Source organism: Chaetodon trifascialis, chromosome 14 (assembly GCF_039877785.1).
Source record: "Chaetodon trifascialis isolate fChaTrf1 chromosome 14, fChaTrf1.hap1, whole genome shotgun sequence".
Classification (NCBI taxonomy): Eukaryota; Metazoa; Chordata; class Actinopteri; order Chaetodontiformes; family Chaetodontidae; genus Chaetodon; species Chaetodon trifascialis.
Window position 1 is genome coordinate 18,706,011 of NC_092069.1, and position 16,774 is coordinate 18,722,784.

Genomic DNA, 16,774 nt, shown 5'->3' on the forward strand with positions numbered 1-16,774 from the left:
TCATCCTTGGATGGTCACAAGGTGGCAGTAGAGGCCTGCTAGCATTTGACCATCTCCCTTAACCTGGAGAGTGTCTTGTGCACCTGCTTTATCTGAGCCAAATGTACAGGACACTGTGTTCGGGGAAAAAAGACAACTGTGCATTTTATAAGGTGTGAAGGTCAACTATGTCCAAGACCTTAACATAAACAAGGTCAGGCCCTGGAAAATCAGGCTTATTAAACTTTGAGGGCTTTGAAATACACGAAACAGTCTGGCTGGACGGTCTGTAGAGGACATGTGTACTCCTTTGTGCATGCATTGTTTTATATGCTATATTAAACAGCAGAATCCCGGCAGGAGGACCATTCATGGCTCCTGAAAGATGCAGACATTGACTTGCCCTTGGAATATATTTGTGAATGAGTCCAGGCATATGAGCTCTGTCCCCTCCCCTCTCCCTCTCCTCATTTGGATAAATGTCACGGATTACCTAACGGACGAATCAGTGTGTTTTTTGTCATTCAAGAGAAGGTAAGACTACCATTTTGTTGCCTTGGAGACTCCAAATCAATAGCATCATGCAGTATCTTCTGGTTCATTCCCAATGAGAGGGTTCAGTGGCTGCTGTCGTCATCAGGCCTGGGGAAGAGGAGGAGGGGAGGGGGGTCGAGTCACCTGAGCTCTGATTGGCTGCTGCTGTTAATGAGCAGTCATTGAGGTTTTTCTGGCTCGTGCAGAGAGGGGGCGTGTTCCTGCGTCCCGAAGCACACGCCTCTCGCATAAAGGCTCAACACAACGGCGCTGATGAGCAGACGCACCAATTTACCGCGCGGCGTTCACGTCCCCAGGCTGGCAGACACTTCGCACAGTCACTTTTGGTTTGCGTGATCGTGCCGAGCCGGAACAAAAACAGTTTAAAGAGAGAAAAGTCAGCGGCCGCAGTGACGTTCACTCATCAGCAGATCTGACAGCAGGTGTGAATTCATGTCTGTATTTTCCCCGCAGATATACTGGTGAGTACACGCATCTTTTCCACGTTCACCTGTTCACGTGTGTCAGCAGTAGTGTGTTATTTATTTATTTTAGCTGCTTGCTAGAAAATCGTGTATGAAACAGTAGATTTGTTGGCTTTGCACCTGGCAGGTAAGAGCACTGAAGTACTCAGTTGTGGTCTGTTTTGCTTGGTGATTTCCCTCGGAATCAGCCACCTTTGTTGCTACACCCACTCTTGTTTCCTTTTGAGATTTTCTGTGGGGTGTTGCCCCTGAAATTAGAAATGTCATGGCACACAGATTGGAAAAAATATATATGTGTGTGTGCATTTTTTATTGTAAGTAAATGATTGTCAGCCTCCAGCTTGAGTAACGTTGCTGCCTGTGCTGCAGCTGTTCAGAAAGGTCACAGTGGTCACACAGTGTCTTCATTTTCAGCCACTACGTTTTGGGATAAAATGTACTTTAATCCCCCTTTCAAGACCTTCTTTTTGGACAAGGAAGCACACGGGTTTACTTTGCTGTGTCCTTAAACATTTCAATGTGTCTGCTTTCAGCCTTTGGCTTTTGGTGCTGCAGGTGCAGTGCAACTGGAGAAGGATGGATGCACTCTGATCCTATCTATTACAGCTATCTGTTATCGGTGTCTTTTTCTTTTTTCCACATATTCTTCTAGCAGTCAGTACCTTAACTCCTCCCGTTACTTAACACAGGAACAGCGAGAGCTTCTTTGTCTGTTTGAGCCTTTCTGCTCTCTTATCTGCCAAATGTTTTCCTGTCTGTAGAGAGGATATGCAAGTGGCTTTGAAACATTGTTTTGCGAGAACTGTTCAAACCTCAGCAGGCTTCTGGCTGTCTCTACCAGGAAGTTCAGAATCGACCTCTTTACTGTAACCACACTTTGCTTTCTCTTTGTGCTTACTTCTCAGTTGACCTATGCTTCTCTCTTCTGGAATGTTACGTTTTCATTTCATTATTTGATTTGGATCTGCATGCTGAACCTTTTTTTTTTTTATCTTTTCAGTCCTACACACATCACTAAGATTACATTTAAGGCGCTGGAGTGGAAACTGATCCATGATGTGTTTTCAGTGGCAGACTCAACCCACAGGAATTTGGATAGAACCCATTCATTCCAGCACACTCCTGGGGGGTCTTACTCAGTTCCCTCAGCACCCACATACCTGCAGAGCTGTGTGACTCGGCTGGTGGAGAGCTCAGCGCTGGCAGGGAGCGTCAGCAGCTTTGCCCTGTCGCCACACAGGCTGAGATTTATGAGAGTAGTAGTAAGAACTGTGGGATGGTAGAGCGGAAACAATGTTGATAATGCAAGATGCAAATTCCCCTCTTGTGCAGTGAGATTGTTGCAGAGGCCACTTGGGGCTCCTGTTCGCGGCACTGCAGTACAAACAGGCACGGAGCTGGCTTGGCCTTGGCCTTGTATAGTCTTGAGACAGGTGGATGAACCTGGTGTCATGCTTATGTAAGACTATCAGGGAGCAAGGAGGCTGCTAAACACAGCATGTCTGCATCTCCAGTGGTTGGAATCCAGAGTTAAAAATCAGAAAATAGAAAAAAAGATGAACTTGGTCATCTTTTGTTGGACATTTGTAAAAATCTTGAATGAGTCAACTCTAGTAGGGCTGCAACAAATGATTGTTTTCATTATGGATTAGCTATTCTCAATTACTCATTCATAGTCTAAGATGATGTGTTCAAATTGTTTGACTTGTCTGATCAACATTTCAAAACCCAGTTATATTACGTGCTCTGTCATTGTCAGAAAACCAAATATTAACTTGGAGAAGCCACAACTTTCAGGGTATGTTTTGCTTTGGAAAAGAAACTCTCTGCTGATTATTTGATTTGAAAAATTGTGCTGATAAATTCTCGTACCCGCTGTCCATCTGTGCCCTGACTGGATGTGGCATTTGGAAGCTGGCAGGAGCAGGTATGCATTATCTTGACTGGGTCAGGAGGTAAAGAGCCATCTGCCACGCCAGCTTCACATACTAATCACACTCAGACAGGAGTCAGGACTTCCAAATGTGTGCTCCTGAGCTCCAGTTAACTAGCTGTGGTACATGCTAATCTCGTGTCGTGCATGCACAGGTTGGTTACTTATGGGATCACTTAACGCCTCCCCTCTTGGAATCAAGTATTCCACTCTGTGAGAGACACACACTGTTCAGCCCTGCTTGACACACTTGAAGCAGCAATAGATGTAACTGTATGTTTGTTTCCTCCCAGGTTGACTTGTTACTTGCGCACCCCCACTTCCTCCTCATTGTGCCCCTTTATGTTTTATTAGGCCGATGTTCTGTTATTCTTAGCCGAGCAGGATGTTTATACGATCCCCGAACAGAAATATGACTGGCAAGGCCCGAGTGTTTATCTTTCTTTCCCTTCCCTCCCTCTCTTCCCCTCGACTCCTCTGCTCAGGTCTTCACTGTCACTGTTCATCCCTCCATCCCCTCCTCCGCTGCTTTTTGCATGCCTGCCTCGCCCTCTCTGCACCCCACTCAAGGATGAAACAAGTTCAAGAGCAGCCCCAGCTGACATGACTTTTTTTCCATGTTAAACCTCACGTATCATCCAAGCCTCCTCCTTTTTATTTTGGGATATCCGGGCATTGTTTCGGCCAAGTATGCCTTGTCCTCTCACTGATGCAGTAAAGGTTGCCTTATAGTAACTCAGCCATAAGCTTTTCAATTTTCTCACCTTGAGAGCCACCATACACTCTGCTGTTATGTCAGTATTTCCTCGTGAAGGAGACAAGGGTCATGTGTGAATGGAAAAAATGATACATGGCAATGCTTCAGGGGTTAATGATCTCCTGACTCATGTCACACTATTCTCTCCTCCTCAGGATGAATTTGTGTTACGCCGTACTCTATTTAAGTCTAAATGAAGACTGCAATGTATGTGTGGTGTGTGTTTCTGAACAGAAATGTGCAGCTCAAAACACTGACAGCATGATTGATAGTGCTTTAAAAGGCTGTAGATACAATGTAGAAGCCTAGAAAATCCTACATCAGAAATCACTGAATGAGCACTAATCTCCACAGATTAGGAGGTACTTAATTTGTTCTTGTTGTTGGATTTAAAGTTAGACTATGTAACGTTTGCTGAATAATAACTTCTGGCCACTTGAATATAATGTTAAAGCCAGCAAACTGTCAATTGCACAGCAATATCTATATAAAGTTTGCTATCATTAGCTGCCATAAAAACTACTGGTCATACCAGACCAAGTAAGGCTGCAGCAGCTTCAAACTAAGCAAGTGTGCATTTTATTGTTTATGAATTCAAGCTTTCATAAACGTGTTTTTTGATGTAAGGCCATTCATGCGGCAGTGAACATGGAGAGGCACAGATATGTGTTATGACAAGTATTGTCAGTATAATAAGTTTTGGATGAGTCATAAATGGAGACAAAACGACGCTGCTGTGCTTTACTTAGAAATTCCAGAGAACGTGCTTGATGTTGTAATCGCAGCTGAAGCAAAACTGTTGTAGGTTTTTGACACCGTTTGTTTTTAAAGGGGACTTCTGTTTGTCTAACTTATCAAACACTGAAATGATTCACTATTTTCAGCTTCTCTAATGGTGTCTAATACACTTTGAAGCTGCAGTGAAGGCTAAAATTAATTCAGTGGAGCTTGTTTACATAATCACTCCTTATTTTAAAGCCATGTTTTAATCACAGAATGTTTTTTTTTTCTGCTGTATGAAAAAATGTATTAAAGATTCAAAGTAGGCCAAGCGAAGCCCACACATCTCTTCCACACACACACAAAAAAAAACTCCATTGACTCAGATGATGTGAGTGAGCTACTTGTCGTGTTGGATTTTCTTTGTTCTACATAGCCAGTGACCACACAAACCACAAGCCTGTGGCCACTGACCACAAGGCACCAGGCTTTAAATAGAGAGCGTGAGAAGGACACTCAGCATCTCGTCTCAAGACGGCGTCTATGCCGGTCCTGGGACCTGCTTCAAGCCATTTGTTTAAAGCTTTGCTACGACAAAGCCGGGTAGTGGACGCACTGAACATTGATAAACAAACTACTGCTACTTTAATCTAAAATGGAAAGTTTGGCCGAGCTCGGATGGAACTGAGTGCATCAAGTTTCACCCCAGTCAAATACCACAGCACGCCCCCAGCAGACTCTCACAATGACTCTGTTCTCTGGTTGCTAGTGCAAGAGCACATCATCCTGTATTTAGACACGGCCAGCTCATGCAAGCCTCAGCATGAGCCGTGCAGCTTTGCAGTGCATTAGCAAAGAGCGCAGAATGGATGCTTGGTGTGTTGTGGTCAAGATGTGCAGAGTATAAACAGAACTGTTGAACATGTGCAGGTAAAAGGACCATGACTTTCAGACTTTGACTATGTGTATACATATGGATGGCTTGACAGATTAGCCGTTTGTTGGTTTTCTCTTTTTGTTACTGACAGTTCCTACTTGCCATGACTTTCAGCATCTGTTTGTCCTCCTGTGGTATATTTAGCGCAAAACAAATGGGAACCACATTTAAATGAATTGTAAAAGTTTGATAATTCAATTGCACTGCACAGTATCTAATCACATTACTTCTCTTCAACCCTGCAGTCCAGTGTTTGTGCCCAGCCGAGATATGACTGAGGTGATGATCAACAGCACCCCCATGGAGGACATGAGGCTCAGCCCCAGCAAGGACAGACTCTCCTTCCAGGTAGAGCGCACACACACACACATGCGAGACAGTGAAACACCAAGTCCGTCCCAGTCCCCTACCGGTGCATTGTTATGTGGCATGGGCATTTTATACTGGTCTTCATCCATTCATTATCATGAATTATCATGAGCATGAGGGGGAAGGAGCAGCCACTGCATGTTAGTCAGCAGCAGCTGCATTTGGTATGAGATGGTGGAAATGTCAGTGTAATGTATATGAATGCAAAAGAGAGGAATTTAAGATTAGCCAAGTCGAATTGTTTTTGCATTAAAAGAGCACTGCAGCAAAATTCTCCATGCCCCATTTTTCACTCTCTCGTATTTTGGACATTTTGAGTTTACGGTTGTTCACAACACACAAAGAAAATGTGTGTCTGGGAAATTGTCTGTAATTTACTGCAGCCTGTCACAGAAATAAACCCTGCAGATTCAGAGAGATGAGAGAGAGGCAGCCATCAGGTGGGCTTGACAAGGTGTTGCCAGCGGCTTTGTTTTACTGTCAGCTCAACAGGGCCATCTTGGAAACAGAACTACTTAGTGGCACAGCTGCTTGCCTGTTTCAGAGTCACGTTCATGCCTAGGATGAAAAAAGAATTGCTGACACCATTTTACTGTGATTGAATTGATTAGGACCATTTATGATTTTGGACAGGAGGTCTAACAGTGCATTTTTAACTGGTGGGTCAGAGCGACCACTGGTGTCATAAGGCCACGGGTACCAAAAAAAATTCTTCAGCAAGTTCCACCTGTTGAGGCTTTTACTGTACAGCTCACAGGGCCAAAAGCTGATTTCCTGTTCTAAAATGTATTCATTCATACATTCATAAACCCAATGCAACAGCCTGCTAATGCCATGCTGTAGGTAGACACTGACTCAAAGAGGATGTAGACTGACCCAGAGGAAAAGGCTGGCTTCCTCCCCCACCGTTCACACCCCAGCTGTGAGTCTGTCTGAGAGGATGAGAGGAGCGGATGAGCGGGGGGGGGGGGCAACAGGAGAAAAGGAGGGTGCCACTTCTCCACTCTTTCCATCCCCGCTCCGTATTTCCTCACCTCGGCCCTTTGCCCAAGGTCCCAGCCACTCCTTTAGAGAAGCACTGTATGAAGCAGCGATGTTGCCACCAGTCACTTCCTCCTTCATGGGCGCCAGGGGCTTCGACACAAACTGTGACCATTAAATTCCAGCTGCACCTATAAAAGTTATTGAATGTGACCTACTAGTGGAGAAGCATGAGCAAATAGTTCCTGATTTACTGAATTATCATCTCAAAAGGCAATGTCATGATTCAGGCGCCGAGTGTGGGCCCCTCCCAACCCCACCACTACCCCAGAAGATCCCAAAATAGCCAACATTTCGCCTGGCTGATGATGTGTCGTTGCTTCCTGCCACTGGAAGTGAAACAAGTTATGACATGTGTTAGCCAGGGGTCCAAAGGCAAGGTCATCTGCTGCCTAACTCCCCTTGGTGCTGACGCACAGTGAGGATTGGCGATGCAGGCCAGGAATCGCAGATACACGCAGGCATTAGAACTGAACACACACATGCTCACACGTAAACACGCATATAATCACACCTCTCGGTTCTATACGCAGCTGTTTTTAGAGAATGTAAAAGCCTCCAACAGGCGCATGCACACTTTCATAACCTGACAAATTCTCACATTCACAGGGCATATTTATAGCTTTTTGTTCCTTTTCCTCCCTTCTCATTTGTCTCCTATGGAATTCACAGAGACTTGGACACAGCTGGATCCCCTCTATCTCTTCCCCTCTCCTCTCATCTCTGTCTCTCTCCTGCCTCATCTAATGCTTTCTTTCCACTCGGCTCTTTGCCCAGACAGCGACATTGCCTTCCCCCCTCCTCCTTCCCCTCCAATGTCTTGGAGTGAAATATGCAGGTCTAAAAATATTCATCCACTTTATCCAAACAACAGCAAAAAAAAAAAAAAAAAAAAAAAGCTGCTGTTCTTGGACCAGGAGTGGCAGGCTTTTTCCCCTGGGCCATTTCTCCAGTTCCTGAGAACAGTGAAAGTCTGAGGTTGATGTTCAATCTTGCCAGGACAGGGAATGCATGTAATCTCTCTTGTCAGAATGTCTCTCATGCCCTTCAGTTTGGATCCAAATATTTGAGTGTGGCACGCTGCGTTTCTAAGCAGACGTATCAGTCAGGATTTGCAGATAACTCGGCCGATTTGATGTTCTGCCCTAAACCTTTCTTCCAGCTCCATCTCAACAGGAACATAAAGTATTCAGCACTAAAAGCTCACTGTTACAGCAATGGATGTTCTATTTATGCACAAATCACGTCCCAGTAAGCGTCACCTTTTTCGTGTTTTCGACTTGCTGCTGGTTTGAAATGCCGTGATTATGCTCTTGTATAATTTTCCGAGTAGTGGCTGACGTGGTACTGGATGAGTTTGTAAGCAGCTACGAGCTGCTTGGCACAAAGCCTTCGGAAGCATTTAGATTAAACATGATGCAGCATTTGCCGTGAGTCTCACTGGACATGCCTCATTTGCCCATACCCGTAGCTGCTGATGTAACTCTCCCCTTGTGCAATTTGTTTTTGGGTGAGCACCTTTGTGGAAGGCTGGCCTGACTGTTAGAGGAGTGCGGGTTGGGCAGGAGGAGGTATGCCATTGGGATTTTAAGCAAGCACTTCCCATCACAGATGTTTAGTCTTCACATCACTTCCTTCACAGTTGTTTAACCTTGTAATTGTGAGAGAGTTCTGGTCTCCCGGAGCGTACCACAGACTTAGCACTGATCAGAAATGTGCTCAGAAATGATTTGTTACCTCACAATAAGGGAGGGTGGACTGTCCTAGCTTGGAGCAGCATGCTCTGCAGTTCAGAAAATGAATTGTAGGAGGTTAATGAAAGATAAATAACCCGTATTTTACCCCTTTCTTTCCTCCTCAGATATTCCCCGACCCCTCAGACTTTGACCGTTGCTGTAAGCTCAAGGATCGTCTGCCATCCATCGTGGTTGAGCCAACAGAGGGAGAAGTCGAGAGCGGGGAGCTCCGCTGGCCTCCAGAGGAGTTTCTGGTCAGTGAAGAGGAAGAGGAGGAAGAGGAGGAAGAAGAGGAGGAAGAGGGGCAGAATAATGGCAGTATCCCAAACGGACAGCCGATACAGAATTCTCAGCACTAGAGGCCGTGTCGCAGCAGCGTACGCCCTCGTGCCCCCTTTCTTTCTGAAAGACTCTTCCTTTCCCACACTGGTCCCGCTGCACCTTCAGCACTCCACCCGACTCCACCGGCAGACGCACACTCAGCCTCTCCTGATGCCATCTCGTTGCCCTTGACACCAAAGCGTCACTCCCGGCGACACACTTTCTCACACGATGATTCATCCCCCCGAACTTCAAACCTGCCAGAACGGACTTGAAAAGAACACACACCTCTAACACTCTGCTATCACGCCTGTCACCGTGTGTGTCTCGGCCCCGAGCGGACATCCTGTTGGACAGCGGCATCTTAGCGCTCCATGGACAGCTCTTAAACTGCAGGGGGCTGCAACTGTCCTTTACTCCAAAATGGCTGGCGTCATGACCCCAGAGACTTCATACTGGCATACAGAACTATTGTGGTTCCCGTGGGGATTATCGTCTACAGTACACTGTCCATACCTGTGTTGAGTTTCTGGATTGATATGTTAATTATTGTGATTGCCACTGCTGTCCATAGATTTGTCTGTTTCTGGGAAGTGAATGTTTTGTGATTTGTCCCTTTTTTGAGAAGTGGGTGTTTGTGTAATATGTCACTGGGATTCCCCTCCTTCCGGCAAAATTTCTCTAAAACAATTTTTCTGGCACGTTTTTGTGGCATTCACGGTGAAAAAGGCAAAGTGAGCACAAAGTGAAAGAAATTAAACCAGCATGCCCTGCTTACGCTTACGTGATAAATTCGTTGTACAAAAGCTTGTTTGTTATGCAGAGCAGGCAAATTCATGCTATGATCCTCTCATCACATCGGCCTCCTGTAAGCCTTATTACAAACAGTCCTTGGCTGACGGAGCAAAAGACGCAGCGTAGAGGACTGAATGTGATACGAGCAGGTTATTGGTCAGAAGGGCGAAGCTGAGTAAGGACTGACAGTTGATAAAGCAATGTACAGACCCAATGAAGGATGTGTAAATACTTGTTCCCAATGAGCCAACCCCTGAGGCCTTGTTAAAGCGCTGATCCTGTTTGTACTCTTGGTTTGGTTAATGTTTCAGAAAGACAAAGACTGAGAATCGCTCTGAGCTGTACACACCTGAAATGAACTGGTCTTCCTGGTCTTTTTTTTTTTTTTTTTTTTTAAACAGCAGTACTTTTGACACCGTGAAGTTCAGGTCACGGTGAAGTCGCGCTGTAGCAGAGAGTGCACAAATGAATTAGGCGATATCTGACACCGTACTCTCCACAAGACGGATTAGACCCCATGTCTGCCAAAAGGTGTTCATGAGAAATCTTATTTGTTCTCTGGTAGAAACATCTGTCATTTTATTTGTTTGTATCGCGATTTCAGAAAGCCAGAGTTCTTTTTGTTCACTCTTTAAATTCACCACGTATTGTTTGTGCAGCAAGTCTTGTCAGTCAATTTGCGGAAAAGATTTCACTCTTGTGTACATGATATGATATGCTGTTGTACACGCATAACTGACATGTCTCCTCTTTTTGTAATTCCTCATTTGAGTGGCATTAGGGCTGTGTACAGAACATCTCTCTTTCTCCTGTCTGTCACCTACAGGTCCCACATTGTTTTTGTAAAGCTCAGGGAGATTAGCCGCCATCTTTCTCTTGGTTGTTTTTTTTTTTTTTTTTGTATTTAGACCACTTTCTCTGTGACAATTACAGAGGCTGTAAATAAACATTTGAATTTGCTATCCAACTGTGTGACTCTGCTGTGAGACTAATTAACTATAAAGCATTGCTGCCATTTTTATGGTACAAGATGAACTAAATCAGTCTTTTACAGGGGTAATCCTCCAGCACATTTGAAGTACTGTTTCCAAGAGACTTGTGTTTACTTTTATTTTCTTTTCTGTGAAACCCCCCTTTCTTTTCCCCACTCACTTCACCTGCAGTGGTTAGAGGAAAGCAGTAGTACTTCCTGCTCGACATCTCTCTCATACAGAATCTCTCTCTCTACGAATATAGATGCATGTATCAAATGCGTGCGTGTAGAAGCGAGAACAGGCCACATGCTACTTCCTGTCTCCAACTTGCACACAAACGCACACAACCTGACTCTCAGTTACAACAACATCCAATTCCTGAGCTCAGAACAGCTTTCATTTCTAAGTCCTTAAAAACTGCATGTTTAAAATACCAAGATGATGCCATCCAGCGTAATTGAGAACATTGGTTTGACCCACCAACCTTTTGCAGGGTTTTTACAATAGCAGAAATCTTGAGGATAGTACAGGGTATAAAAGCCTGTGGAAGCAACTCCTCACGCTCTACCCATAAACACTCACCACAATGATACAAGACTAATAAAATGTGGTTGAGTGGAAAAGTTCTAATGGGGAACTGGGGGATTTACAGGAATAAACAGAAAGCTTTCTGATCACTGTTACAGTGGAAACTTCTCAGGTGATTCGCTGCTGTATAATGTATTAGTGACCCATCAGGTCAAGTTTGATTGCCTTGTACCGGGAATAGTCCGTCAGAGTTGCTGTGGTAGGGCCTTTGGAGGCCAAGGGCCTGATAGATTGGCCAAGGTGGTACTCTCAGGGCCTTATGGTCACTTCCTAGAAGGGGAACAATGAACTGACATTCTATCCTGCTTCCTTCTTCCTGGAAAAACTGGAACATAAAGAGTTATTAATACCCCCAGCTGATAATGGTGGTCAGTGGCAGAGTGTGTCTGGCCCAGGGAGCCAGCAGCTAGGTCTGAATAGGCTACAAAAGGAACGTCTTTCATCCCTTTCTTAACGACTGCTCCTTGATCTCAGTGGAAAATGTCATGACATCATGGAAAGAAGAAATCATAAGAAGTTAGAAAAGGACAATCACAGTCCTTAGAGAGACGGGCTGAACTTGCATCCAGCTACGCAATCATGTGACGTCAGCCCGAAAACCTCTGAACTTTGCGTTGTCCTTCAAATTACTGAGGAAAGGAATAGCGAGAAAGTAATATACTTCAGTTTTAATAAAGAAAGGTCCTGTGTTTCTGGGTCTTGAGAGGAAGCCCCTGAAGCATCTTTCCATAGCATTTTGACATTTTGAGCTTATCTTCAGCCCTTCTACTTCAGCCGCCTCTCAGCCGTTTAACTCACTAAGGAACCTTTGAAATTAAAGACTTTTTTTAATGCAACTCGTAATCAAAATGTGCGGCGCCACCTTGTTGCCCTTGACACCAAACCCACACCCACAAGACCCACCCAAAAATTTCTCTTAAACAATTTTTGTGGCATTCACGGTGTAAAAGGCAAAGTGAGCACAAAGTGAAAGAAAGTGAGCCATGCTCAAAGGCTTGTTTGTTATGCAGTGCAAGCACAGTCATGCTATGATCCTCTCATCACATCGGCCTCCTGTAAGCCTTATTACAAACAGTACTTACGTGACAAAGCAGAATACTACATTAAGAAACTGAATGTGATGCAAGCAGGTTCTTGTTCAGAAGGGAAAAACTGTGTAAGGGCTGTAAATTGTATTTCCAGTGTCTCCTGTTCTTTTCTTTTGACAAGCAGGGCTTTGCATCTTCAAACCTGAATAAACCACTAAAAACTGAGGCTGGGAGCTGAAAGAAATGTTCACCATTCATATAAACAGTTCGAGTTTCTCAATCAGCCCCTTGCTATGAATGACGGGCTCCTGCGTGAGCACATTTCCTGCCAAGGTCAGAAAACATGGGAGATTTCTGTGTTTTTTCCTGTGTTTTTCTCACTAGTTTGAAATGGGCAGGGCTCAGTCGGGAAGAGGTAATGTCACATACTTCCATGTACCGATCAGCATTTCCGAACATTTGAATCAGAATGACACTTATGGGGTTATTTGCTTATGTTGTCAAGCTGCTGTTTGTTAAATCTGGTCAAACAACAATAGCTCAGAAATATGTGTCTTTTTGTTCTCGCTGAGAGTTAGGTGAGAATACTGACACCATGCTCGTATTTGTGCTGTGAATATGTACCTGTAGCCAGTAGCCACTTAGCTTAGCACAAGAAATTGGGAATCAGCTAGCCTGGTTCTGTTCAGTGGTAATAAAACCTGCATCCCAGCACATCTTAAACTCACTGATTAACACACTTGTTTGCTGAATCCATTCACAAACTGCTAAGCTACGCTAAGCTAAGTCAAGCAGTTAGTGGCTTCAGTTTACATATTTACAGACGTAAGAGTGGTATCAATCCTCTCATCTAACACTGCAAGAATAAACATATTCCCTGACATGTCCAGCTATTCTGTTGCACTCTTAATAAATAACTGACTTAAACTGTTATTGTTGCTTATTTCATGGTTTGAAATCGAGTTTCCAGGGACTTTAATTTTACATTGCCCTTTGAACATGCCCTGGTGTTTTGGCGAACTTCACTGCAGATTTGAACTGCTTTATCTCTCGTGTGAGAGAAATCTTTTCCCCAGCCACTCAGCAGGTGGTCAGGGATGACAGCATTCATTTTGCAAATGGTAAGGTGAGTACTCAGTGAGAGCCACTGAGCACTCAGTGACATAGGGGAATGGAGTGTGTCTCACACACCATTGTTGGCAGTATCTTTAAATGCATGTGTGAGAGCGTGTGCCTGGCTATGTATTAAAACTGTTGTCAGAGCCCTCTGAGTGAAGTCACTGATAGCTCTTCTAGCTCATTCTTGGAATTCTTTCCAATGGAAACAATCCCATCGCTGATCCCAGTGTGTCAGCAGAGTCTGACCTACCAACCCCCGAATTCTCCCCGTCTGCCGACTATAGTCTACATTAACGCTGTTTCACTGTCACTCTTCTACACATAAACTCACACCAACCCCTTCTCGTAGCCATCATGTAACCCCTCCCTCTCCAGTCTGGTATGTCACGGGGAGAAAAATAATGCTTATCCGATGAACTCTTTTTCCACCCCTTTTTACTGCTCCAGTGAGGTTGTTTGCTTGTTCCTTCTATTTTTCGCTCTCCCAGACTTTTATCCCATTCTGTTGTTTCAGCAAGTTTCCCATACTTACATGACAGTCGAAATGTACTCTGCATTCCCACAGTGCAGGTTATGTAACGCAAGTTAACATTTCATTATAAACAGCGCCCCTGTTCTTATAACCTTGCTATTTTAGTGCTGCAACCTTACTGTATAAGCCACCAAGGTTTATTCTGTGTGTGCATGCATAGCTGTGTCTGTGTGTTTGTGCAGAGCTTGCAAACGGGCACATGTGCTCGGAGGTTTTATGTATAACCGTGTCTGTTATTATGAGCGCCATTTGCGTAAGGGAAAGATTCTTTTCCCATGGTTCCTCAAGTGTGAGAAGAAAGTAGAGCTCTCAGGACATGAAGCAAAAACTCTGATGGTTATTTATAACCTGTCTGGAGACGGCCCACCAAGCGTAGACACATATCTGGCACTGTCAACAAGGGAAGAGCTAGAGAATGATAACACTGAGAGGCATACAACAAGGAGGGGGGATTAAAAGGAGAGGGGGTCAGGCAAGAAAAACGAAGGATGTTGAGGAGGTAGAGCATAAAGAACACCTGCGCTGTAACATGGATAAATCACAGTTTAGAGGCTGGTTGTCTCTGCTGGTGGCCAATTTAGATAAGACTTGATGAGAAATAAAACCATAGCAAGAATGACACTTGGGACCTTGCTTAGTGTCACTATGCCCTCGTAAAATTTAACAAATGCACTTTCCAAATTACGCCACAAACAGCACGGATGGAAAAAAACTGCAAGAGACCTCTGGAAGTCGGTGAGGCAACTCCTTTGGTTGTAATCTGTCATTCCCCTGAATATATTTGACATTTGAAAACCCCACAGTGCCGTGTGATACACCAGTTGAGAAGAGGGGACCACAGAGCAGTGATTGCTATTCAAAACAAAAGTCTTCGCAACATCACAATTAATCAGAGTCAAGCTTGCTCAGTAGTGTGCCAGACTGCACTCTGTACGTGCACATCAACAGACCAGCCTTTGAAGACATAATGCAACTGCTGGACTCATAACCACAGTGCATATTTGGACAGATAATTCCAAGCACCCTGGGACTCATTCTCTATTTAACAGGGTGATGTAAGGTACATCTCCATCTCATCCTCAAGCTTTTAAAGCTTTGATCAATACGCGTCTGCTGGCATCCGCTTTATACCATAGTTTTGTGTGTTAATGTGCTAAGCTTGCTGTTCTTCCATAGGCTGTCATCGGTATAAATAGACTGCTTATGGCCTCGCCACTCTAATCCTTATTGCTTAGAGACCAGGGTGGAAAAAGGGAGGAAAGAGAGAGGGGATAGGACCAGGACATAGACAGAGATAAACACACAGCATTTAAGATGCAAAACTGGATTAACAATAGTGTGCATGTGCCTTGACAGGTGTGAGGCTGAGACAACGCAGAGGGGGAGTGAAGTGAGGAAGACTCAAGTCAAATCATCCATGTCCGCTCTTTGAACTACCAAAAAAGCACAAGAGGTCATTAGAGGCAAGAATGTTTAAAGAAACAAACTAGATGAGTTTTTTTTTTTTTTTTCCAATAAAGCCTCGTTAAAGCGCTATCAATAGACTCCACTGAAAATAAACCAAAACACAGTGTGCAATGCCCGAAAAAGTCGCTGTCTCTCCCACGTGGACTTATGTAAATGGAATGGCATGTCAAACGTGAATTAATGTAGTTGCTCTCTGCATTTATCTGTTAATTTGATCCAAGCTTTCACTGTAAGAAAAGTTGCATTTGGCTTGGCTTACCTCCCATGTCGTGTCCATCAGCAAACAGAAGTAATGTGTGCATGTTTTATATTTTTCATGCATTGCAATGAGGGTTTTAGATATCTGGAATTCTCAAAGGGAATATGATTAAGAGCACCTGATCGAATTGCTCTTGCTAAATTATCTTGGACGTGAGTCGTTAATCATGTGGATGTGCTTCTCTTTTGAAGGTGAGTTGGCACTTAACTGAAAAATTGAGGGCTTGTTTCAAAGCAAAGATTTTCCGTTCCCCTCTGAAGTGATGCGTTGACCCTTGAGAAGTTTATACTGACAAAGCTATACAGTTCACTCAGTCTCTCAGATAGAGTGCATGCCATAGGGAGCAGGTCATGGAAAAGTCTTGAGTTTGACTAAGTGCACTCTGTCTTTTACCCTGTCTGTCAGTCTGTCTCTGCCTCACACACTGTAGCACACACACGCACAGGAGAGTACATATGCATGCTCGGATACGCTCGGACACATTGACCAATCTGCACGCACACACACACATCACTGAAAGCTGAGGTAATTTGAAACAGTAGAATAGCTCATAACTGTGGGTAAAAGAAACAAATGACACATGCTGGGATTTACACTACTTTAAAAGGCCATGTTGAGGGAAGTATATCATCAATACCATGCTTGAGATTTGAATGAACTCTGACATATTATTAACACAGGGATTTTGAGGAGGAACACTGCAACATGAGTAAAACCTCTCAAGGTATGAAAGGAGGATTAGTGAGCACAGATATGGACATGGTGATTCATTTTAGTGATTTTAAACATGATTTAAAGACATGTATGTCATTGTAAAGGTTAAGCTTCTAGAAATGAAGCAGGATGTTGTGAGTCTGTTGAGACAAGGAGATGCCTGCTGGATATTTACTCTTGAAACACGTCAAACAAGGGGCAGACTTGTGTTGTTCATAGTTAACCTGTGTTAAATATCAAAAGAATGATGATTTGATTAGTTAATTGGATAATTAACTTGTCTAAACTTCTCATTTGGTGCAAATATTAATTTTGCTCTTTTGACTATACTATATTTACTTCACAGCTGAAGTTACTTTGCAGATGAAGCTATGATCAAGTTAAACGCTGGCACCACCTCCACATTACATTAAAATGCTGCTTAGACATTAATGACAATAAAACCATGTTATACATAATGACACAACATCCACAGAAGCCATTTAA

At 43.9% G+C, this 16,774-nt stretch overlaps 1 protein-coding gene across 1 annotated transcript; it reads left to right on the forward strand.

The window, feature by feature from the left end:
• Nucleotides 1-485: 485 nt before the first annotated feature.
• lbh (LBH regulator of WNT signaling pathway) lies at nucleotides 486-9,991 on the forward strand. Its single transcript, XM_070979984.1, has 3 exons — nucleotides 486-995; nucleotides 5,591-5,693; nucleotides 8,617-9,991. The coding sequence occupies exons 1-3, from the start codon at nucleotides 967-969 to the stop codon at nucleotides 8,848-8,850; spliced, it is 366 nt and encodes a 121-aa protein (XP_070836085.1). The 5' UTR covers nucleotides 486-966; the 3' UTR covers nucleotides 8,851-9,991.
• The last annotated feature ends 6,783 nt before the right edge of the window (nucleotides 9,992-16,774 follow it).